Source organism: Phyllostomus discolor, chromosome 7 (assembly GCF_004126475.2).
Source record: "Phyllostomus discolor isolate MPI-MPIP mPhyDis1 chromosome 7, mPhyDis1.pri.v3, whole genome shotgun sequence".
Lineage (NCBI taxonomy): Eukaryota > Metazoa > Chordata > Mammalia > Chiroptera > Phyllostomidae > Phyllostomus > Phyllostomus discolor.
In genome coordinates, this window is record NC_040909.2 from 118,038,789 (window position 1) to 118,064,635 (window position 25,847).

Below are 25,847 nucleotides of genomic sequence, written 5' to 3' on the forward strand. Positions count from 1 at the left end.
TTAAAAATTTACAGACAGACCCAAATCTACAGACATTTTGAGAATTCAAGGGAACCCTACAAAAGAGGACAAAGAAAAAAGTTTACTTACCAATACTCTAAAGAAGTAAAGGTACTCTGCTGCTCCGGAATAATTTCCACATTCATACTGGAATTTTGCATACCTGTAGAGTGTGTCTAAATACTCTTGCCTAAACTAAAAAAAAAAAAAAATGAAGAAGAAAAAAGAACTGAAGTACTATTTTTAATTGTTTTAAAATATACCTCCATAAATGCCCCCAGAAACTCCATAAAAGTCTTGAGAGTTTCTGTTGCCTAAAAATAAGTATATTATTTTCCTATCATTATCATTTTTAAAACTAAAGTCTCAAAAACCCACCAGGCATTATACTTAATAAATGAATCTGGAAATTGTATTTCTGTTGAGCCAGGAACGTATCCATATAGCACTATTCTTCAATTATCCTTATAACATAACAACTATAAACATTTTAAAGACACCACTTACACCATGCTTGTCTGCCAGGTAGTCAAACAGCATCCGACCATCCCTTAATAAAAAACAAGAATTACTGCATTTTATAGCTCATGGAAAAGATAAGCATATCCAACATCTAACTTATCCACATAATAAGCCACTTTAACTATCTTAATACCTAAACACCAGAAGTAAAATAAGACTTCCAGGAAAAAAATAAACAGGACATTACACGTTTCAAACAAGGAATAGAAACTTAAGAACTACAAACTTTAAAATTCACTTCAGATGTTTAGTCCTACCTGAAAATTGTGTGTTCTGTTTCACATCTAAGGTAATGCCTTTAGAAATGTTTTTCAGTAATAAAACCAACATTCTCACTATTTTTATAGTGAGGTCAATAGTCTACTTAGGTATTGGGGTGGCCACAAAGTTCATTGAGTTTTTTGTCCATAAAATGGCTCTGCTCTAGAGTACTTAGCTGTCAGTAACTCCACTCAAAAAATTTTTGTTAGATTGTATTGTGACAGCTGTCATATAGGCATGTATTTAAAAAAATTAACAAAATTGGTAAATTTTTGTGAAGCCATTTCAATATTGAAAATGGAGAAAATATACAACACTTACAGCATATTATATTTTATTATTTCACGAAAGGTAAAAACACAACTGAAACACACAACAAAAGATCTGTGCAGTGTATAGAGAAGGTACTATGATCGAACATGTCAAAGTGGTTTGTAAAGTTTCTTGGTACCATTGACATTTTGGCCAAATAATTCTTTGCTGGGGGGCTGTCTCATGCATTGGAAGATTAGCAGCATTCCTGCCCTCTACCCACTAGAAGCCAATAGTGGGAGAGAGGTGACATACTCAAAATATCCAAACCAATAAAGTTACTGGTGAAAATGAAAAATGTCTCTTATTTTACAGAAAAAAAACCATACAGACCTTTTGGCCAACCCAACAGTAACCTATCAAGAATGATACATATGGTCCTAGACATAAGATGATTTGACCTATGAATTTTCACCTTTGCAATGGTGCAAAAATGATACGCACTTCGAATTTTGATCTTTTCCTGGGCTAGCAATACGTGGTGTGATAACTCTGTCATGATGCTGGAGAGCAGCAGTAAGCTACAGCTCCTGGTCAGCCATGTGATCATGAGGATAAACAACTGACCCTCTCTCTACACTGCATTAGATGATTTTGCCCAACTGTAGGCTAATGAAAGTGTTCTGAGCATGATTAATGTAGTCTAGGTGTATTAAATGCATTTAATACCAGGCTAGGTGTATTAAATGCATTCAATACCATGATATTGGGTAGGTTAGGTGTATTAAATGCATTTTTGATTTACAATATTTTCAACTTACCTTGGGTTTATCAGGACATAACCCATCATAAGTTGAGGAGTATCTGTATTTGCTCTCTTGAGGGTACATTTCCAATAGATGATACATTCTTACAGAACAGAGATGGGAATATTTGTACTGTACAAACTAGCAGAAATTGATCCTACATATAAGTTTTGTTTCCCTCCCCAATTTGTTAATATTTTTCACAAGGACTGTGATTTAGCAACTTTATGAGATTAATAAATCATGCCAAATCTACATGATTATATGCTACACAGCCTATATAATTATTATCCATACCAAAGTGTCAAATAACCCAATTTAATTTTTAAAGATTTGCTTAATTTGATATGTTAGCAGGATGGTAAAATGGTAAAAAGACACCAAAGAATAAGTGATAGGTGAGTACAACTGCCTACCTTCTAGGCATTTTCAAAAGTAAAAACTTTTATGCTTCTCACAAGAAGATATGCTGTGGCATGTTTTTAAGGAGCATAATTTTACCCGAAGATTTAATGACATGTGGATATGTATCACAAAAATTAACATAGATGTATTACACTACAGAATATGAAATATGCATGAAATTTCAACATAAAAAGGTGCCACAAACATAACACCTCCTGTGGACCACAGTGAGTAACTGTGTGACATTCCTCACATCCGTCACTGTCCTCTGGATGATGGGGCATTTTTGGGAAAGTATGGGAAACAAAACATTATATGTTCGATAAAATTTAAAAATGGGCATTAGCAGGGAGAGGTTATTACTTTGAAAATAAGGAGTTCATATGTTTAATCAGGTTACAAGCTTTTAACACACAATTCCATCCTTTCATTTATCTTCAATTTAGTGTCTATCAAGCTACAAGGAGTCCTCTCTTTCTAATATTTGGTGAACAAATCCATATTCACCTTACTTATATCCTAATCCCATTACTTCCCAGTGTTTAAATCACTAGACTATATTTGGGATTTAAATTCTAAATTTTCTGTTGTATCCTAACTTCTGGATTATTTCAGCAGTTCCTTTGTGGGGACTTACATGAGACTTGAAGGTCTGTAATTACTCACTACATTATATCTATATAGACTCTAACTACATATGAAGGTCTATAATTACTCATTAAATGATATATATTGAAGGCTTTTGCCTTGTAGTTTCTACATCTTCTAACATCTTCACACTTGGTTCTGTTTCTGCCGGAAGCTGTTTTAGTTGTGCCACAACTATGGTTCTTTTCTCTCTCAAACCTAATTAAAAATGCAAAGGAGTACTATAATGTTTATATAAATGAACATGTTATATATGACAGCTTTAGAACATACAGTTATCTCTGAGTATGTGTATATGTACACCTATGTGTGTATATGTAGTAAAATTTGGTGTGGTCCAGCAAGATACATTATAATATGGTATAGCAATAGTGTAGCATTTGCTGTTTTTCTAAAAAATATCTGGTAACACTTTCTCAAATCACATGTGAAAATTCAGAGCCAACCTCTTGAAAATTTGGCTTGATCATATAAGAACCAAAGGTACAACACGGCAAAATCTTTCACAATTCCTCAAGTGAATATATTGATAGCTAAGGTTTACCACAATGACAATTTTTGACTTAGTAGATTTATTTGCCAACATTTCTAATAACCTAAAGGGCTTCAATTAGTGATCTACTCCGTATTTTTTGGACCATAAGATGCACCTAGGTTTTAAAGGAGGAAAATAGGAAAAAAAATTTTGAAGCAAAAAAAGTGGTAAAATATTTAATAAGTAACATAGTATTTCACCAATGTAAATGTAAACAGAACCCAACAGCAGCATTAACAACAAATGCTCCTCCCAAATGGGCGGGGGGGGGGGGGGGGCATCTTATGGTCCAAAAACAGGGTATATTAATTAAGTCAGAGTAAAGCAACACACTTTCTTTGGAAACCAAACAATAAGTCTATTTCTAGCTAAGGAGGAGTTAGGAATAAAATAACCTTATCAGTCCTACACTACCTTCCTTGGGCTGGGCATCAGGCTGGAAGGATATGGGAGAATGTAGCACACTGATAAAAGTGAGCTCAGGTTTTCCTTATGGCTAGCAACCCATGTGCTCTAGGTATTGCCCAGGCACAGCATTTCTCAACCTCAGTTCTAATGACATTAAGGGATAAATAATTCTTTTTTGAATTACTCAAAATCTATTGAATAAACCCTCTAAATCTATTGTAGGCTGTTTAGTAGCATCCCTACCTGCTCCTTGCTAGGTGCCAGAATCACCCTTGCTGTTGTGACAACCAAAAATGTCTCTAGACATTGTCAAACGTCTGGGGAAGGGAAGGAGACAAAACTGATACAACATAATCAGATTTAGGCAAATGGTAAAGAAGTTCTCAAAAGAATTCAGTATTAACATTTATTACTGAAGACTTTTCTGTCTCTATACAAGGATAAATGAAAAACAATATATAAAGAAATCAATTAAACTTTGAATTAACATTTGTATTAATCTAGAAAAGGGAATTTTTATAATTCCACTTAAGGAGAGGTTACCTGGTTGACTGCATTTGCCTTGTAGTTTCTGGATCTTCAAACATCTTCACAATTGGTTCTGTTTCTGCCTGAAGCTGTTTCAGTTGTGCAACAACTGTGGTTCTTTTTTCTCTCAAAGCTAATTAAAAATGCAAAGGAGTACTGTAATGTTAAACTATACTGCTCCCCAGAAGAATGTCTCTGAAAAATTTTCATATTATTTAAATTGTGCATATATGTATTTAGCCTAATAGATTCATATGCCAGTAACCACCAAGTCAGTAACTTCCACAGATCAAATTTCTTCTTTCTAACACTGAAAAGGCACATAAAGGAAGAAGGAATCTTCTTTTTACTCTTTAAGAAAAACTGGGGAATATACAGATACAACCTGGGGGAAGGGAGGGGGTGAGTCAAGGGAACAGTGATCTAGTTCTCCATTTCAGAGACTATGTCCCCAGTGTTTTTATATTTGTTCTCACTGAATTCTCTCAGATGAGTATGTTATCTCAGAATTTTTCTGAACAGAAGTTCAGAGGAGTTTATATAGTATCGTAAGTTTTCAACTAGATTGAATGGAATTTTTAATTTCTCTTCTGTATCTCTCAAACCCAATTCTATAGTTTCTTTTTACTGCATCATGAAGAGTCCGGGAAAACTCACATAACCTACCCTATTAGCATGTTTTAAAGTTTAAGTAAGAAGTAATTTACTTTTTCACCACAAACTAAAATTTAAAGAGCAAACATTATTGCAAGGAGCTATAAGTCAGAAAGTTTAATGTAATAGTTCTGCATTATATATAACGAAGTATACACTTGGGGCGTTTCTCAAACACAGAAGATCTGTAGCAAAATTTTGAGAAATTCATTTCAAACAAAGTAAATTGTATTTTCCTACTGAAAGAGTTCTTAAGATTCTTTTAAAATACTATGTGCATAAAAGAAATGATACAGAATTTTTTAGTATTTTTCAAACTTATAAAACCACTTTTTTTTTTTTTTTTAAAAAAAAGAACATCTATTACCACAGAAAACAGGGATTTGAAAAACACCGGACCAGTAGTTCTCCAATTTCGGTGCTGGGCCTCAGCTAAATTTCTGATTAGGTAGATTTGAAGTGTGGCTGGAGAATCTGCATTTCTAACAAGCTCTCTCAGGTGAACTGCTGGTGCTGGTCCTGGGGACAGCACTTTTTTTTTTAAAGATTTTATTTTTATTTATTTTTAGGGAGGGAAGGGAGAGAGATAGAGAGAGATAGAGAGAGATAGAGAGAGATAGAGAGAGAGAGAGAGAGAGAGAGAGAGAGAGAAACATCAATGTGCGGTTGCTGGGGGCTATGGCCTGCAACCCAGGAATGTACCCTGGCTGGGAATCTAACCTGGGACACTTTGGTTCCCAGACCGCACTCCATCCACTGAGCTACGCCAGTCAGGGGGGACAGCACTTTTAAAGACCATGGCTATATACACAGATGCTTCAAGATGAAAAATCTCTAAGGCACACAAGATGCTAGCTGAAAAAGTTAGCAAACCAAAAAACTGTGACATTCTCAGGTAATTCTAAGGTAACAATAGATTCATAAGCATAACTTTGATACTATGAACTAAATACTTTGAACTAAAGGTCTTTGATCACCATGTTTTAAAGTAGTTTTACACCTTTTACTGTGAGAAAATAGTATGTTTTAAAAGACCTATAACCTTAACATTACTTTTCATCCAAGAACTTTTAAATAATGATTAAGACTTTTGGTTAAACCTCTTCTATAAATCACAAAACTTTAATCCACACATCCTCAGTTCACAAGACAAACTTCAGTTTTAACGACAAAACTTACCATGTGGAATATCATCAGAATAAAGGTTCTTGTATACATCCATAGCAAAGTCTACCATGTTGGTATCACTAAGAAGATCCAATTTTCCTTGTAATAATTCTTTTTCATTATATATCTGCAAGAGAAAATTACTTTCTAATAAATACACTGCAGTTCCTCCATATAAAATGATCAATACTAAAATTAGTTCACCTAGAAGTACACCTCCTGAAACACTATTTTTAAAATACTACATATATTAATTCAACCTCTTGTGAGAAAGCAAGCAATCAACTTGCAGAAACATATATTTTATCTACCTAATAATTTAACAATGAAAGCAACTGTACACTGCACAGCCATTCCCACCTACTTCTGATTACCCATATTTTTTGGACCATAAGATGCCCCTAGGTTTTAGAGGAAAATAGGAAAAAAATTCTTGAAGCAAAAATGTGGTAAAATATTTAATAACAGAAATAACATAGTATTTTACCAATGTAAATGTAAACAGAACTCAACAACAGCAGTAACAACCATTATTCCTCCCAAATGGCTGGGGGGTGGGGGTGTTGTGTGTGTGTCTTATAGACCGAAAAATATGGTATCTTGTTTTTATGTCCCTATAAGCCATCTTTTATCATTTCTAGAACAAGACTGTGCTTAAATAAACAACCACACAAACTTCACTGGTAAGCAAATGTAGTTGTCTCTTCTCCCCATCCAGGTCATTAGAAATTAACTAGTTTATTAACCATTTTAGTATTATCACATCTGCATGATGCCTACCCACCTCTACTTAAGGCAGCCTCTCCGTAGCCTCTCCTTTACTCCCACATATTTTTTCACTAGTTACAATTCTTTATAACGGTTCACCATTCACACCACTGAAACATATTTAGCACTCACTGTCTAACTCAACCATGTCACATCAGGTTTTGCTTTGCAAAGAGTTCAAGAAATATAATTTAACCCATAGCACAGGGACTGAATAAGCAAACTCACATCAACAGGAAGTATATTAAGCAACATTTAGAGATTCTACACAACAGTACTCAGGGAGAGAGAAAGCAATCAAAATAAAAATAATTTTTTAATCAAATAGTCATCTATACTAAATTTAATTTTTTTGCCAAGGGAAAAAACAAAGGAGGATCCCACACTTAACACCATGAGAAGAAAAGATGAAGGTGGTGAAATGGTTTAGCTATGAGATCAAAATGGGATCTTCCAAACCACATGAAGAACTACTACAAAATAGACAATCCAATTTGAAAATGACTAAAAGATTAATAGGCACATCACAAAAATTTAACTAAATGGCCAACAAACATTCCAGAGGTCCTCAGCTTCATTAATCATAAAAGCAAATGCAAATCAAAACCACACCAAAACCTAAAAAAACTTGGCAAAATCAGTGTTGGTATAGAAGTAACAAACATTTATTCTGCTGGCAGGTGGGCAACCACTTTGGAAAGCTATTTTTTATCTCCCACCGTTAAACATACATTTTGACCCAGCAATCCTGCTCCAAGGTACCAAGAGAAGTGACATCTCCAATAATGTTCACAGCAGCGCTATTTGTAACAGCCAAGTCTATCAACATTAGACTGAACAAACTGTGACATACACACAAAACGGATTAACATTCAGCATTTAAAATCAAACTACTGCCACCCTAAAATGTGAATGACCTTCACAAACAATGTTGAACGACAGGAGTCAAACAAAGTAGTACATGCTGGTGAATGCTTAATTCCATTTATATAAAATCAAAACTAGGCAAACTGTTCCAGCATCAGACTAGTGCTTACCTCTGGGAGGTGTGAGTAATGACCAAAAGGGGTAAAAAAAAAGGGGGTTTTAGGATGTTTGTAATGTTTTACTTATTGATCTGGATTGTGCTCACTTTGAAAACAAATTCTATTTCTGTGCTTTTCTGTATAAATGTTATACATGATAAAAAGGTTACTAAAAAAACTGAAGTTTCTGTTCAGTTTTCCCTACACAAACCCTAGTCTTAGGTGAAAACATCCTTTTCCTAGCCTGCCACTTCTCCTTGCCACCCATCAATAGCTTTTAACTTGTATTGTCTCTCTCAGCTGCAGATTCAAAGTATTGCTCCTCTGTCATCAGATATTACTGGCCTCTACTTATGTCACCCTCTGTAAATTCTGGCTCAAAAGCACACTTATTCTATAAAGGGCAGATAATGAATATTTTATACTTTGCTAGCCAAAAAACAAAAATCAAGGACACTATGTAGAAGTACTGTGAGAAACATATTTTCACAATTCTTCTTTCCAAAATAAAAATATGTAATAATAATAATGGATTAAAATATTGTGTAATATAGATCTACCAATGATAAGTATGGAATTCTTTTGGGGCAGGAACTATTCCACTTAATTGGGGTAACAAAGTTAGTGTTCCATTACTGAAAATGTTTGCAGAAGTTCATTTGTTAAAAATGTTTAGATTACAGACCATACAAAACAGACAGAGAGGTCTGTACTTGGTTCACAGGCTATAATTTCCCAACCATGGGTCTAGTTACCTCTTAAAAACAGCTCCTACTTTTAAACAGATTAAAAATCTTCTTTGACACCTCTTCTTGCTATTATCCTTCACAAACCCTACATCCACAATGATAATTCTTTAAAATCCCCAAGCCTTAATATTCCTTTATCCTGCAAATTATAACAACTTTCATCCAGTACCTCATCTCTAAGACTTCCAACTTAAATTCATCATAGGTTCTACCACTATCATTAAAATGATGTGTTACATAATCTGCGCCGTGCTCTGCTGGTTGGAGCATGGGCCATATACACCAAGGTTGTAGGTTCAATTCCTGGTCAGGGCACATACAAGAATCAACTAATGAACACATAAGTAAGTAGAACAACAAATCAAAGCCTCTTTATCTTTTCAAAAAACAATTCAACACACAAATTCAGGAAATACAGAGAGTCCCAATCAAGAGGAACCCAAAGAGGCCCACTTCAAGACACATCATAATTAAAATGGCAAAATTCCAAGACAAAGAGAGAATCTTAAAGGCAGCAAGGGAGAAACAGGAAGTAACATACAAGGGAGCCCAGATAAGGCTCCAAGCCAGAAGAGAATGGCAAGAAATATTCCAAGTAATGAGAACCAGAGGCCTGCAACCGAGGCTACTTTACTCAGCAAGGCTCTCAATCAAGATAGAAGGCCAAATAAAGAGCTTCCCAGACAAAAGAAGTCTAAAAGAATACACCTCCTCCAAACCAGCTCTGCAAGAGACACTAAGGGGGCTGCTTTAAGGAAAGGAAGGAAAAGAGAGAGAGAGAGAAACACAGGTACAAAAATGGCAATGAATAAGTACCTATCAATGATAACCTTAAACGTAAATGGGTTAAATGTTCCAATCAAAGACACAGAATAGCTGAATCAATAAGAAAGCATGACCCACACATATGCTGCCTACAAGAGACCTCAGGACAAAAGACCTACAAAGACTGAAAGTGAAGGGCTGGAAACAAATTTTCTGAGCAAACAGACAGAAAAAAAAGCTGGGGTAGCAATACTCATATCAGACAAAATAAACTTCAAAAAAGGGCCATAAAGAGAGACCCAGAAGGTCACTTCATAGTAGTCAAGGGAAGAATGCACCAAGAAGACATAAACATTGTAAATACATATGCACCCAATATAGGAGCACCCAAATACATAAAGAAAACCTTAGAGGACTTCAAGAAAGATATTGACAACAACACAATTATAGTAGGGGATTTTAACACCCCACTGTCAAAAATGGACAGATCTTCCAAACAAGATATCAACAATAATACTGTGGCATTGAACAATGCCCTAGATGAAGTAGACTTAACTGACATAGATAGAGCCTTTCATCCCAAAAAAGCTAAATACACATTCTTTTCAAATGCACATGGAACATTTTCAAAGATAGACCACATGATAGGCCACAAAACAAGCCTCAACACAAATTCAAGAAAACTGAAATTGTATCAAGCATTTTCTCCAACCACAAGGGACTGAAACTAGAAACCAACCTCAAGGAAAAAAAAACCCAAAACACTCAAAATCATGGAAATTAAATAGCATGCTATTAAACAATGAATGGGTCAAGTATGAAATCAGGGAAGAAATCAAAAAGTTTCTGGAAACAAAGGAAAACGAACTCACCACAACCCAAAACTTATAGGACACAGCGAAGGCAGTACTGAGAGGGAAGTTCACAGCGATACAGGCCTACCTAAAAAAGACAGAAACATTTCCAACAAACAACCTACCCCTACCCCTACAAGAACTCAAGGAACAACAACAGAGACAGCCCAGAGCAAGTAGAAGGAAGGAAATAACCAAGATCAGAGCAGAATTCAATGGGTTCTAAAAAGACTAAATCCACAATTCTAAGGATCAATGAATCCAGGAGCTGGTTCTTTGAAAAGATAAAACAAAATCAACAAGCCTTTAAGCAGGCTCATCAAGAAAAAAAGAGGACTCAAATAAACACAATCAGAAATGAAAGAGGAGAGATTACAACTGACACTGCAGAAATACAAAGGATTGTAAGAAATTATTATGAAGAACTGTATGCCAAGAAATTTGAAAACTTAGGCGAAATGGACAAATTTCTAGAAAAATATAATCTTCCAAAACTCAATGAAGAAACAGCAGAAAGCCTGAACAGACCAATAACAGCAGATGAAATTGAAGCAGTAATAAAAAAACTCCCGACACACAAAAGCTCTGCCCCAGATGGTTTCACAGGGGAATTCTACAAAGCATTTAAGGAAGAGCTAACCCCTATCCTTCGAAGACTATTAAAAAAATCCAAAATGATGGAAGACTCCCAAACTCTTTTTTTGAAGCCAGCATCATCCTAATCCCAAAACCAGATAAAGACACAACAAAGAAAGAAAACTACAGGCCAATATCACTGATGAACATAGATGCCAAAATCCTTAACAAAGTATTGGCAAACTGCATCCAACAATATATAAAAAAGATCATGCACCATGACTAAGTGGGATTCATCCCAGAGATGCAAGGATGGTACAATATTTGCAAATCAATAAATGTAATACACCACATAAACAAAAGCAAAGACAAAAACCACATGATCATATCAATAGATGCAGAAAAAGCATTTGATAAGGTACAGCACCTGTTTATGATAAAAACACTCAGTAAAGTGGGAATAGAGGGAGCATTCCTCAACATAATAAAGGTCATTTATGAGAGACCTACAGCCAACATCATACTCAATGGACAAAAACTAAAATCTTTTCCACTAAGATCAGGAACAAGACAAGGCTGTCTACTTTCACCACTTCTATTCAACACAGTATTGGAAGTTTTAGTCACAGTGATCAGACAAGAAAAGGACATAAAAGGCATCCAAACAGGAAAGGAGGAAACAAAACTGTCACTGTTTGCAGATGACATGATAGTGTACACAGAAAATCCTATGGACTCTGGATTTTGTTGGTATACAAAAAACTGCTCACAAAAGAGTGGGATATAAAGTGAATATCCAGAAATCAAAAGCATTTTTGTATACCAACAATGAAACAGTAGAAGCAGAAATCAAGAAAAAAATCCCATTTGATATAGCAACAAGAAAAATAAAATACCTAGGAATAAACCTAACCAAGGAGGTAAAAGACCTGTGCTTAGAAAACTACAGAACACTGAAGAAAGAAATCAAGGAAGACACAAACAAATGAAAACATATACCATGTTCATAGATCGGAATTAACATCATCAAAATGTCCATACTACCCAAAGCAATTTATAGATTCAATGCAATACCTATTGAAGTACCAATGGCATATTTCACAGACATAGAACACACACTTCAAAAATGTATAGGGAACCATAAACGACCCCCAATAGCTGCTGCAATTTTGAGAAAGAAGAGCAAAGAAGGAGGGATCACAATACCTGATACCAAATTCTATTACAAGGCCACTATAATCAAAACAGCCTGTTACTGGTATAAAAATTGGCACATAGACCAATGGGCCAGAACAGAGAGCCCAGAAATAAGCCCAAGTCTCTACAGTCAATTAATATTCAACAAAGAGGGCAGCAACATAAAATGGAGTAAAAATAGCCTCTTCAACAAATGGTGTTGGGAGAGCTGTACGGCTATGTGCAAAAAAATGAAACTCAAGCACCACTTACATCATACACAAAAATAAATTCAAGGTGGATAAAAGACTTAAATATAAGTCATGACACCATTAAAGTCCTAGAGGAGAACATAGGCAGGAAAATCTCAGATATTTCACGCAGCAACATTTTCACTGATATGTTACCTTAGAGCAAGGGTTATAAAGGAAAGGATAAACACATGAGTTCTCATCAAAATAACAAGCTCCTGCATGGCTAAAGAAAACAGTATCAAAATAAAAAGAGAACCAACCATATGGGAAAACATATTTGCCAATGATACCTCAGACAAAGGTTTAATCTCCAAAATATATAAAGAACTCAACACAACTCCACTCTAAGAAGAAGCAACCCAATTAAAAAATGGGCAAAGGACTTGAACAGACACTTCTCCAAGGAGGACATACAGAAGACCCAGAGACACATGAAACAATGCTCAGTATTGCTAGCTATCAGAGATGCAAATTAAAACCACAATGTGATGCCACTTCACATCAGTCAGAATGGCCATCATAAACAAAGCAACAAACAACAAGTGTTGGAGAGGTCATGGAGAAAAGGGGACCCTAGTGCACTGTTGGTGGGATTGCAAACTGGTGTAGCCACTATGGAAAACAGTATGGAGTTTTCTCAGAAAACTAAAAATGGATCTGCCTTTTGATCCGACAATTCCACTGCTAGGATTATTATATCCTAAGAACCCTGAAACACCAATCCAAAAAACCCTATGCACCCCAGTGTTCATAGCAGCACAACTTACAATATCTAAGTGCTGGAAGCAACCTAGGTGCCCATCAGTAAATGAATGGATCAAAAAACTGTGGTACTGTGCAGCAGAAAGAAAGAAGGAGCTCCTACCCTTTGCAGCAGCATGGATGCAACTGGAAAGCATTATGCTAAGTGAAATAAGCCAGGCAGTGAAAGACAAATACCGTATCTCACATTTAACAAGAACTTAATCAACAAAACAAACAAGCCAAATATAACCAAAGACACTGAAATAGAGAACAGGCTGACAGTGATGAGAGAGGAGGGAATTTCAGGGGAAAGAGGAAGGGTTTGCAGGAACAAGTATAAAGGACACATGGACAAAAACAAGGGGGGGGTTGGAAACAGGAGGGAGGTGGGGAGGGCTGGCAGGGGTGGGCTGGAATGGGAGTAAAAGGCAGAAAACTGTACTTGAACAACAATTAACATTTAAAAAATTAATAATAAAATAAATAAATAAACAATTTAAAAATGTTTCATTATCCTGAACTTACCCTCTGCTCTTTCTAATTTTTGTATCATCCTTTTTGGTTGTAACTTTCTACATTAGTTTAGCTATCACTTTTGGTTAGTTCAAAGATTTTTCTTTTTAGTGGTATCACTGATTCCATCCTCTTTTCCCAACCAAATAAAATTCAATGTCAATCTCTACCTCTGGGGAAAAAAAAGTCATCTATTTTCTATGTTCTGGCTAAGGATGACTATGACTATAAAATGTTTCAAAACTAGGCAATATATATTCAGTCACATTTGTGCTTTTCTTTGTTGATCATTAATCCTTTTTAAATTGATCTCCGGATAATTATTTACCTATAAGACTACCTCCAAATATTTCTACACTACTCCAATAACCTTCCACTGCTCCCCTCACTCTGAGAATGACCACCATTAGCTCTATAAATGTATAATTCCCAATCTCGGCTGGGCCCTCCACACTTACCAATCCTTCTACTGTCTTTAGTCTGTTTCCTCAGTCACTATTTTCATCTTTACCTCACTCCTTAAAACCCCAATTGGCTGTCTCATTCCCCTCTGATACAGGATGGGCTAACCTCCTAACAGAAAACATTTAGGAACACTTACTCTGTCCCACAAGGCTAAGTGCTTTACCACGGGGGACCCCCCAAAAGCCCAGAATTATTTTTTGGAGGGCAGGCCCCTTGCAGTACAGCACCCCCCAGCCCCCCACGCCTGGTAGCTGAGGTTCTAGGAACCTATCTGTATCAGTGTACCAGTTGGCATTGTTCTGAGGCTGCGTTTGGATTCAGTGAATATTTCTGAAGAGTCTTTCAATGCATTTGCCAATTTCATGATGGGTTATTTACCAGTGCGGCACAGCAGTTTTTGACCAAAACCCCCCGGCATGACCCCAGTGCCCCACCCTCCCTATTTACCCCATCTCACCAGGAGTGACTTTTGTTTCCCTTGTGTTCCCGGTGAAAAAAGCCCCAGTAAAAAAATGCTTTGCAGAGGAGGAAGAGGTAAGACAAAAAACGGCAGAACCACCAAAAGGCATCAAAATCGACGAGTTCAAAAACTGTTTTGAGCTGTGGAAAAAATGCCTCAAAAAGTATACAGCATCAAATAGAGACTACTTTGAAGGTGACTGAAGTTAAATATGTAAGAATACACAATTTTTTATAAATAAATTCCAGGGTTTTTTGGTTCCCCTGTCATTTGTGCATTTATCTCATGTAATTTTTCCAACCCCATGAGGCTAGTGGTAGCATCAACACTTTATGAATGAGAATATGCTTTGTTAAGATGAAAAAGAAACAGCTCCAGAGCACAGAGGTATTAAGTGACAGAGCCAGGATCCACATAGGACTCCAGTGCCCAGAACCCTAAACATTACCTGACCTTCCACTTTACATGAGATTAAAAAACAGTAGACACAAATGTGTGTTCCCTTACTCATTTATTAAACAGTCATTAAATGCCTTCATGCCAGACTGTTTCATGTGCTGAGAACACAGCAAAGAACAAAGTTCCTGTTCTCATGGAGCTTATATTTTCCACTGTATCGAACTGCCCTCACGTATCATGATCACGGACTCTCGTAGCAACCTAGCTTTCAAAACCCGTAGCCTCTCTTCCTCAAAGTCCTTTCTGTCCACTGACTAGAATCTCAATTTTGATAGCACTCTGCCAGTACTTCATTGACACATTATTTTGCCTTATATTTATAGATCTTTATCTGTTCTAAAACATAGGTATGATTCTAGCAGTGAGATATCTGCACTTCACCTTGGATGTATTACAGTTCCACAATAGCCCTGTACTTAGTAAACTGCTGAGCAAATATCCCAGCAACTGTCTGGTCTTTCTCTTGGGTGCATTATGGCCATCTCACAAACTTTCTCTCGGAGGGAAGCACTGGACCCGTTACACTGAGTCTCAGCTGCCATTTATGGTTTTTGTTTTGCCCTGTGAAATACTAATTTACACTTGAATATTCCTCCCTTTTATCTGTCTTGAAGAATGAAAGCATAAAAAATACATTATAAGAAAACAAAGTTTGGTTTGTTTAGAAGCATTTCTGCAAAGAGCTGGCAAAGGATTTCAAACTATAGCTATTTCTGTCCCTTGAGTTGTGGTGAATTATCCTTACTTATCCAGAAAAGAAAACAGAACGCAGACTGGACTGTTATAGCCAAGTTCTAAAATAGAGATGTTAAGTACATCCTATGTGAAGAAAAACCAAGGCAAAAATATATCCTTTCAAGATAAAGCTTTCTAAGACATCTCTGAACATTTTGAAAATAAACTTGGTATTCCTTAACATTAACAACTTAAGAGTTTTCTATATGTATTTGGAAGAGTATCATACGAATTTAAGGGTTCTATCTGATAAACCTTAATCACCAAAAAGACCTGAAAAGTTATCAGAACAATACAGTGTTTATTTCTAGGGCTGTTGTGTCCCATTGCTGTTGGGTCAGCCAATTTGTTTCCCAAATCTAGACGTCCCAAGTAGACTTACGCTGTAATTTGCTTCCACAAACAGAATTCATTTATTTTTCTGGCGTATGTTCTCATCCCTTCATCACAGTAGTACTACTTTCATTACTAAAATACATCAATTTCCCAATAAACTCAAAGTATAACCTAAGCTGAGTATTTCAAAACTTTTGGTGCTGAGACATTTTTAAGAATGAGGTACCAGAGTCACATAGTATTTATTCAACATCTCTTGAGTAGCTAAATGAACGTCAACCACCAGTTCAAATCATTGGAAGTGTGTCTGTAACGGGAAAGAACTGTCAGGTTCAAACTTGTCGGTTTTGCTTTTTTGGGGTGGTTGGGATCCCTGTCCCCATCCGACAAAATAGGCTACACATGTAGAAGTGGCTACTTATCGAAAGACCAGGAAAACTCAACGCAAAGAACTCACAACTTGATGGAACTAAAAGTGCTGGATATCTCACTTAAGTGTTAACAAAATTAATCCAAGCGATCCCGCAAGCCAAGTACACCCTTCCCCCAGTCCCGAAAGAAAAATAAAAATCGCTAACCCTCCCATTTGCTTCCAGAAGTCGATCTTAAGTAAAGCTCCAGCGTCACCACGGCGTAGCCGCAGCGAATCATCAACTTCCGAAATGAACCGACGCGGAAGTCCCTCGGCCACTGGCATCTTAAGTAAAGCCGTGACAGCTTTCTTCCCTGAACTTCTTTCATATTGTCACCCTGCCCCTCGTCGGGGCCGAATTCCGCCTTACCAATCAACTCCGACAACACTAAACTACCAGATGGCACTGACTGCCCGGCCGGGGACCAGACTCGCGGCCGCCCCACACGTGTGTCACTCTGGCCTAGGGCTACCGCCGCCGCCTTTCGGCCTTGCTCCGCACCTCACACGCTCCCACAACTTCCTCGCACTTAAAGCCCCACTCACCTCCTTTACGGAGAGAAACTCAAGCAACGGAAAGACTAGATGCCGATCCAAAAAGTGCGCGATGCGAGTAGTCAAGTCGTACTCCGCCATCTTGCCAAAGAAAGAAGGGTCCTTCCTCACTAAAACTTTATTGACAGCGCCGACAAAGGAACACAGTCCCCGCGGTGCGCATGCGTAGTTGGTAAACTAGCCCGGGGTGAGGGATGGGTTTAAGGCAATTGCGCTCGGGAATTATGGCGCATGCGCAGAGCATCCAGCTCGCAAAACCAGCAGTCCCCAACCAATACGAACCGGGCCACCAGGGACGCTCGCCTCAGCTCCGCCTCCTGTCGCCCCGCCCCGCTCCCCCACCCGCATCAGGCTTGTGGGGGAAGTTCTGCTGAGCTCTGTCCCCCATCCTTAGCAGGCAGGTTGGCAAAGCTCACCTGAGCTCCGCCCCCGTCCCTCCGTCTTCCACAAAACCGGATCCTAGTGCCAAAAAGATTTGGGTCCGCTGCTCTAGGCTACTCTGGGACAAGGCGGAACGCCAGCCCGTTTCTTCTGTTTGAAAGCCTGTCCGTGCCCTGCAATTCATTCCATTAATATATATCGAAGACTTAGAAGTGATTGCTGAGGCAGTGTAGGTTGAGGTCCCTGCTCTCCAGAAAGTTACATGCGTGGAGGAATATGAGCTTCTATTTGTCATGTAGTAATGGTCTCTCAAATTTCTAGACAGGAAAGAAGTCAAATTATTTCAGGTTTTGGAAGAGCTGTAACTTAGTGGAGATGGTCAGGTTGGGCCTTTTAAGGGTAGTTAGAGAAAACTCAGATGGGAATTAAGATGACTAAGCAAAACTCAGGTAAGGTAACAATTTACCTGGGAGTGGTAAGAGAAAGAGGTGATCAAATTTAGAGCCTATGTAAGAACATGCCCGATGGAAAGCGCAGCAAAAACAAAGACCATGAGACAGTAAAGGACTTGGTGTGTTTCAAAAACTGAATATCTTGCGTGATTGAAGAGTGAGAGTAATAACAATGAAAAGGGTCGGGTTAAGGTCAAGGTCAAGAACGTGGAATTTATTCTAAGTGCTCTGAAATCTTTGCTAGTTACTTCATCTTTCAGGCCTCTTCATTTTGGAGTGTCTTGGGGTCTTACCACTTCTCTCTCTAGGCCAGTGCCCTAAGTGATGTCGTTCAACCTAATGCTTTAAATGAAATCTACACATTGACAGCTCTCAAACTGATAGCCCCAACACAGACTATAGACTCACATATATCCAGCTGGCATGCAAACATCTCAACAATAATGTCCAAAACCAAACTCCCCCATTTAGCTCATCAAAACCTGTTCCTTTGGCATTCCTCCAGTTCAGTGAAGGCCAATTCTTTCTGTCCAGGTGCTCAGACCCAAAACCTTAAGAGTCATCCTTGACCTTTTCTCTTATGCTCTACACTGAACCCAACAAATCCTTTTATTCTGACCTTTAAAGCACATCCAGACCCAATCAGTTCAAACCACCTCCAAAGTCAATCCTTAGTCCAAACCATCACCATCTCTTGCTTTATCTTTTGGAATAGCTTACTTAGTAATCACCTTGCTTTCCCTCTTTTCCTCCTGTCCATTCTCCATGCGGCAGCCAGAGTGACTTTTCAAGTTCAATTGTGCTCAAAACCCTCCAAGCCTTGTTATCTCACTCATGGTAAAAGACACGTTTAATAATGACCTAAAAAGCCCTAGTTACCCTAAACCCCTTACCTCTCTGACATCATTTTCTCCATCTCATCCTCTTGTTCACTCTCCCTCAGCCCTAAGCAACCACTAATCTACTTTCTGTCTCAGTCAAGTTTCTTATTCAGGACTTTTATCTGAATGGAATCATGTAATATGTGGTCTTTCATGTCTGACATTTTTCACTTAGTATAATATTTTCAAGGTTCATCTACATTGTAGCATATATCAGTACTTCATTCCTTCTTATGGCCAAATAATACCCATTTTTCTGGATATACTACATATTTTTTACTCATTCATTTATTCATGGGCATTTGGATTGTTTCTACCTTTTGGCTACTATGAATAATGCTGCTATACATGCTTCGAAACATGATGCATATATTTTTGTATGGGTATGTATTTCCATTTCTGTTGGGTATGTAGTATATATCCAGAGGTGGAGTTGCTGGGCTATGTAGTCACTCCATGTTTAATTGTTAGAGGAACTGCCAGACTGTACTATGATTTTGCAAGGTGTTACCACTGGGGGAAAGGGTACACAAGATCTCCCTGTATTGTTTCTTACAACTGCATGTGAATCTACTATCTCAGAATAAAAGTTTAACTTTGAAAATGATTCCTAGACTTTGGACTTAAGAAAGTGGATACCTGCTGGTAACTAGAATTTGGGGGAGGGAGAATGGCAAAGAATATGTGTGGGTGCTAAAACCAGGAATTCTATTTGAGGTAGAATAAGATCCTTATTGGATATCTACAAAGCAATGTCAAATATGCAAATGGAGATACTATTTTGGATCAGTTGATGTAGTTATTACTTACTTAACATGCATGTAACCTTGAGCTAGATGTTTCCAAGGATTTGGGAGTATGATGTGATCTCTGTCATTGTGCCATTTACAGTATTGTTTGGAAAGCAAAGCAGAATTCCCATGAAACAGAATACATAATAGTATAGGCTGTTAAACTGTGGGAAATAGCCTTTGTAGCCTCTAAGAACCAAGAAATGACAATTGTGATCTGAAATTTCCTGGAATCGGAGAGACTAAAGTTGGAATAGAATATAGACAGGAAAAGAAGAAGTTAAAGAGAAAAATAGCAAGAACTGAGGCTTTAAAGTGAAAGTGAACTGTGACAGAGGAAGGAAAGAAGCAGGTGACATTATGGAAACTTGTCAAAAAGGAACAGAGAGCATCTGTGAAAAGCAGAGACAAATAAGAGGTAGTGTAATTTGACAAACATTTTAAACTTTTGTCATATGAAAAGTACTAAGCTGCAGGTTCGATTCCCAGTCAGGGCACATGCCTGGGTTGCAGGCCATGGCCCCCAGCAACCACACATTGATGTTTCTTTCTCTCTCTCTTTCTCCCTCCCCTCTCTAAAATAAATAAATAAATAAATAAAATCTTAAAAAAAAGAAAAACACTAAGCTAGATTTTAATGGGAATATATACTCAGCCAGAGCTAACCCCTGGCTGCAAAACCTTTCTATCTAACAGGTGACAATTACTCATTCACTCAATATTAATTTAATACTTACAATGTGCTAGGCACTCTTCTAGGTTCTGGGAATTTACCAGTGAAGAAAACAAACCACCATCTCTAAAGAAGCTTATATTCAAGTTGAAGAAGACAGTTAAAAACATATTAATAAATATATACTTTGTTAGGTGGTAATAAGTGCTATGAAGAATAATACACAAGGCAAAAGTTAGGGAATGATGGGAAAAGGTTGTGAATTTATATAAAGTGGTCAAGGAAGGCCTCTCTGATAAGGTAGAATTTGAAAAGAGACCTAGAGCAAGTGAGGGAGCCTGTGGCTTTCTAGAGGAGGAAAATTCCAGCTGGAGGAACATTATAAAGGTGCTGAAGCAAAAGTGTGCTTGGTGTCCTTGAGGAATAGCAAGGAATCCAGAAATTCAAGAGCTGATTGGGCACAAGGAAGTGTAGTAGAAGATGAATTCAGAGAGGGCGTGGTGGCGAGGTGATGTAATGCTTTGCAGGCCATGGTAATAAGGACTTTGGGTTGTATTTTGAATGAGGTTGGAAGCTATTGGAAGATTTTGAGCAAAGAAGTCACATAATTAAAGTTATGTTTTACAAAGACCACTTTCAGGGATTGGGGGATGGAGGACAAGCATAACAGAGAGACCAGTTAATAGACTACTGAAATAATTCAAGCAAGAGATGATGGTGGCTTAGACTAGAGTGGTAGTGGTGAAAGAGTTGTGGACAGTAGAGTGTATTTTGAATGCAGAGCTAGCAAATTTTGCTAATGGATTAGATGAGAAAGAAGAGAATCAAAGATGATTCTAAGGTGTAGAAGAACTGGGGGGGGGCACTTGCTAAGATGAGGAGGTATGTGATAGAGGAATGTTTTAAAGAGGATCTCTCCTCTTTAAAATCAAGAATTTGGTTTTGGACATCTTATGTTTGGGATGCCTATTAGACATCCAAGTGGAGATACTGATTGGGCAGTGGTGCATATGAATCTGGAATTCAAGAAACAGGTAACTGGAGATGGAAAATTAGGTCTTGTCAATGTATTAATGAAATTCAGGGGTAGGACAGGAGACAGTAATGGGGGAAAATGGGGACAACTGTAATTGAACAACAATTTAAAAAAAAGGGAAATTTAGACCCACGGGACTAGATGAGATCAAAGTATGAATGTGTTGGGGAAAGAGACGAACAGGGCTAAATCTTAGCCACTTCAATTTGTAGAGGTTGGGATAACTCACACTAAATAGGGAAGCCAGAGAAGGCCTGGCCAATAGCTGGGGGAGAGAAGAAGAGTAACAAGAGAAAGTGGTGTCCCAGGCACCAAAGAAGGAGAGTGGTCCAAGCAGCAAGAAGCAACAGACTATGTTAGATGGTGCTATTAGTCCAAGGTGATGATTGAGTACTATTGCCTACTGGCTTTGAAAATATGCAGGTTTTTGATGACTTTGATAAGAACAGTTTCAACGAGTGGTAAATGAAAGTCTGGAGTGAGCTTAAAAGATGGGAGGGAAGAAAGTGAAACCACACTATAAACAGATCTTTTGAGGAATTTTACATGAAAGGAAAGCAGTGAAATGTAGATTGGATTTTTTTTTCTGTTGGCACTGCTGACTTCTACAACAGATATGGAAGAGAGTAATGCAGGTGGTTCAGGAACAATTTAAACATGGTAGAGTCACAAAACCAGGAAAATATAAGAAATATTTGAGAAAGACAGCTTGGAAAGTTAGCTGAAGATTGAAGACTACCAAGGAAGATATACCAGAAAAGAAAGACCAGGGCCAAATAGTGGAATGCCTATGTAAGGAATTTGAAATTTAACTGAGGTCATGAGGCCCCTTAAAGTATTTTTGGAGTATGAGAGTGCATAATTCAATCTGTGTTTCTGGAAGGTAATTCTGATAGCTGCACAGACAGTGGATTGTATAGATGAAATGCAGCCAGACTGTGGAAGTTCTTCAAAACCAGACTGGAAAACTTGGACTTAATCAGATAGGCAATGGGAGCCTCTCATTAAATTCTTAAAAAGAAAAAGCCATGAAGATAGTAGCGTTTTGTCCTTTAAAATTAAACTGGAAGTGATTTACAAGATGGTTTAAAGTGGTGACAGATTGGAAACTCTGCTGATTTGCCTGGCTTTTCCTCTGGAATTTTCCTTGCTGGTTTTTGAAAATATCTTGTTTCTTTTTTATAAGAGAGATTTAGCCCAAAATGTGGAAAATCTGACTTTTTACTTTAGTCTCTTCCTAGTGTTTTAGTTTAAAAGGGAGATTACATTGGAAAGACAGGCAGGGGCTCACCTGGTAGTATCTAAGTGGTGTTAGGTGAAGACTTTGATTCTCATACGTTCACCGAGTATTACTGAATGCTATCCATTGATTGCTAACAATCTCAGGCTCTGGGGAAACAAAGGAAGAAAACTAATCCAAGCCCACAAGGAGTTTACAGTTTAATGGAATTAGCAAACATGTAAAAAGGGAAATAATCATAGCCCAATATGAGAGTGTCTATGCACAAAATGCTCCTGGGAGTCTAGGGGAGGAAGTGATTTGCTACCAGAGAAAGGTGGAGCTTCATGGGAAGGCAACACTTGACTACCTTTACCCAAATAGATGTTCAGCTGCCTAAGAAAAGGGGAAAGAATGTCTCAGGCAGAGCAGACACACAGGCTTAGCCCTGAGAAAAGGCACAGTGTCATTGGAGACTCTGGGAAGGATTTTATGCCTCGAGGGTAGCATGTGTGATGTCAAATGGCAAGACGTGAGTCTGCATGTAGGGGCCCATTGTCAAAGATGCTGCGGGCTCTGTTGAGGAGTATGAGTTCTGTCTTGCAGGCCCGGTTTTCACGGTGACTCTTTTAACATCTTCTATGTACTCCTGTCTTTCTAGTTCAGGCTCTGACCATCTCTCTCATACACAACTGCAATATTCTTCCAAAGGGTCTCCCTGTTCTGGATTCTGCACCTGTCTGCTTGTCCTCCACCCCACTTCCTGAGGAATCTAAATGCACACCTCACCCTGTTCTGATTGAATTGTGTTCCCCTCCCTCCCCCCGGAATTCACATGTTGAAGTCTCTGACCTCTATCTAGTACCTTAGAATGTAACTATGTTTGGAGATAGGGCCTTTTAAGAGGTAATCAAGTTAAAATGGTGTCATCAGGTGGGCTCTAATCCAAGATGATTAGTGTCCTCATAATAAGAGGAGATTGGGACACAAACATACAGAGGAGAGGCATGTGGCGACACCAGGAGAAGATGGCCATCTATATGCCAAGGAGAGAAGCCTTAAAAGAAAAAAACCTTGTAAACACCTTCATCCTGGATCTATAGCCTCCAGAACTGTGATTAAATAAATTTCTGTTGTTTAATCTACAGAATTTGCTACTCTTTGTTATGGAAGTCCTAGCAAACGAATGTACTTTGCACTTCCTACTTCATATAGTACAAAGCAAAAACTTCTTAGCACAATATATCAAGTTCTTCAGAACCTTCTCTCTCCTGAGCCCGACACCCCTTCCACACCAAGCTCTGCTCATACAGGCTTCTGAGCTCATTGTTTCTTCATTTGCTTTCTGGCAGCTCCTGCCATTGAAAGTGCACTTCTGCCCCTTCTCACCTTGTTGATGGCGTCTTCACTTTTTAAGACCCAGATGAAGCCCATTAGCAGAGCACATCTGAAGTAATCTTTCCCTCCTGCCCCTCTCCAAGGCCCACATACTTATCTCAGGGCCTGTAACATTTGAGCCCATTTTTGAACGTCTCCTCCTACTAGACTGTAAGCATATTGAATAGAAGGACTGTGAATATCTTTCTTCATAGACCCAGTTCCAACCTTAGCTCCTGGTACATAGCAAGCATGCAAGAAATGTTCTAGAAAGGAATAAATGTGCATAGAGCCTGGATCTCTAGATCTACACATTCTTAAAATAAATTTATCGATAGTTTGCAATAGTCCACTGTAGTGGACACCTTTTTAGAATGCTCATGTCTGATTAGCTCTCTTAGGTATTTCTAAATAATAGCATTACTTTAATCACATCACCCCTTTTATATACTGCATGGAGATGCCTACTACATTTTAATATGTCTCCCTCAGTTTTATTTCCAGTGTATCTGTTCGAAACACACTTATTTGCTCCCTGTTCTGTGCCAGAAACAGTGCTAGACTCTGAGGTGAAGGAAATGACGAAAATGCTGCTCCTCAGAAAAGAACTCACAGTTAGGTAGAAGGGACAGATGCACAGACCAATTCTGCACTGCAGTAAGTGCAACAACAGAGGCGTGCATGAGGTATTAACGGAGTGCTCTCGCTACATGGAAAGCGCAGACACTTCTTACATCTAGGTGTTTGCTAAGTTTTTTTTCCCCGCAAAAATAACTATTGCTTTTTGGAGTGTGCATCTTTAGAAGGTGACTTTTCTCTGACCTTATGTTCTTGCTCTGGAGGGACCTTGTTGGAACTCCACCTCACGCCTGTGTGAGAATTTCCAGAAGCCTCAGTCCTGCTGTCATCCTCATGAAGGAATCACACAGAGTGAAGGCGGCTTCAGAAGACCTAACTCCCGTCTTCACTTAGCACCTCATATAAACCTGGGATTGACAGCTCCCTCTGCTCTATTCTGGGACCTTGTAGTATTCGAACTGAAGGATATTAGACAGAGGGAACCGTCGCTGCTCTTTCTCATCTGTCCCCAACGCTGGGGCCTGGAATGTGGCTACCTCCTTCTTTGGGGGGGAAGTGGCAATTCCCAGTCGTGGGAGATATCTGAGAAGAATCGGAGAGAATTGTGGTGAATCCAAGAGTTGACAAGCTAATATCAATAACTAGCCACTTCAGAACATAAAATACCTACATATTTGTTCAAATATTCTAATTCTCTGTGTCTTTTATATACTATTTGGCATCTGTGTTACCTGTCTTGGAAAATTCCCACAGTCCAAGTAAACCTTCACTGCTTGATTACCAGCCCCACACAACTGGTTAACACACGGAGAGAAATATAGTGACACCGAGATGCAGTACAGATTTCTGACGTCAGTCATCGTTTGCACCAATTCTCTTGTGTGGTAACAACCAGCTTCAATGATCTGGCTAAACGATCTTATTTACCAGATATTTGAAAATTTTGATGTGCAAAAAAAAAAGATGTGAAAAATTTTGATGTGAAAAATGCCGCTTTAAAGAAAGGCATTTTAAAATAAACATTCCATGTTACTTTAAGTTATGTGTCTCAAGTCAATGCTAGGATCTATGCAAGTCAAGTTTCTTCGGATCTAGCCAACAAAATAAAAAGTAAACATTGAGATGATGTAGGGAGCCAGGCAGAATTTCAGCCTGGAGCCCAAACAGGAAAACAGGATTTTTCCAGTGAGTCCAGAGGCCCAAGGCACAAGAGTTAACTGGGAGGAAGAGCAACAGTGTTCATAGCTGTGGTTTACCCTTTGTCACATTGTATTTACTTATCTGTTTACACGGCTGTCTCTCCCACTAAACTGTGACTACTTCTACAATGTCAGAAATGGAAGAAATAAAGAAAAGGGAAAGGCCTGTAGGTAGCCCCAAAAAAGAACAACTGGGACTGATGTGGAAATTTTAATGTTATCAAACT

The 25,847-nt window shown here is 38.2% G+C and overlaps 1 protein-coding gene across 1 annotated transcript in view; it reads right to left on the bottom strand.

Annotated features, from left to right (window-relative positions):
* The window catches only part of EIF3E (eukaryotic translation initiation factor 3 subunit E), a 49,516-nt gene extending 32,339 nt beyond the window's left edge, over positions 1–17,177 (bottom strand). Inside the window, exons 1-5 of the mRNA XM_028533689.2 lie at positions 17,024–17,177; positions 6,199–6,313; positions 4,381–4,498; positions 508–550; positions 91–195 (exon numbers count right to left, since the gene is read on the bottom strand). Coding sequence (XP_028389490.1) covers positions 91–195; positions 508–550; positions 4,381–4,498; positions 6,199–6,313; positions 17,024–17,113 — 471 coding nt within the window. The 5' untranslated portion in view covers positions 17,114–17,177. The remainder of the gene's footprint in view (positions 1–90; positions 196–507; positions 551–4,380; positions 4,499–6,198; positions 6,314–17,023) is intronic.
* Positions 17,178–25,847: the final 8,670 nt, after the last annotated feature.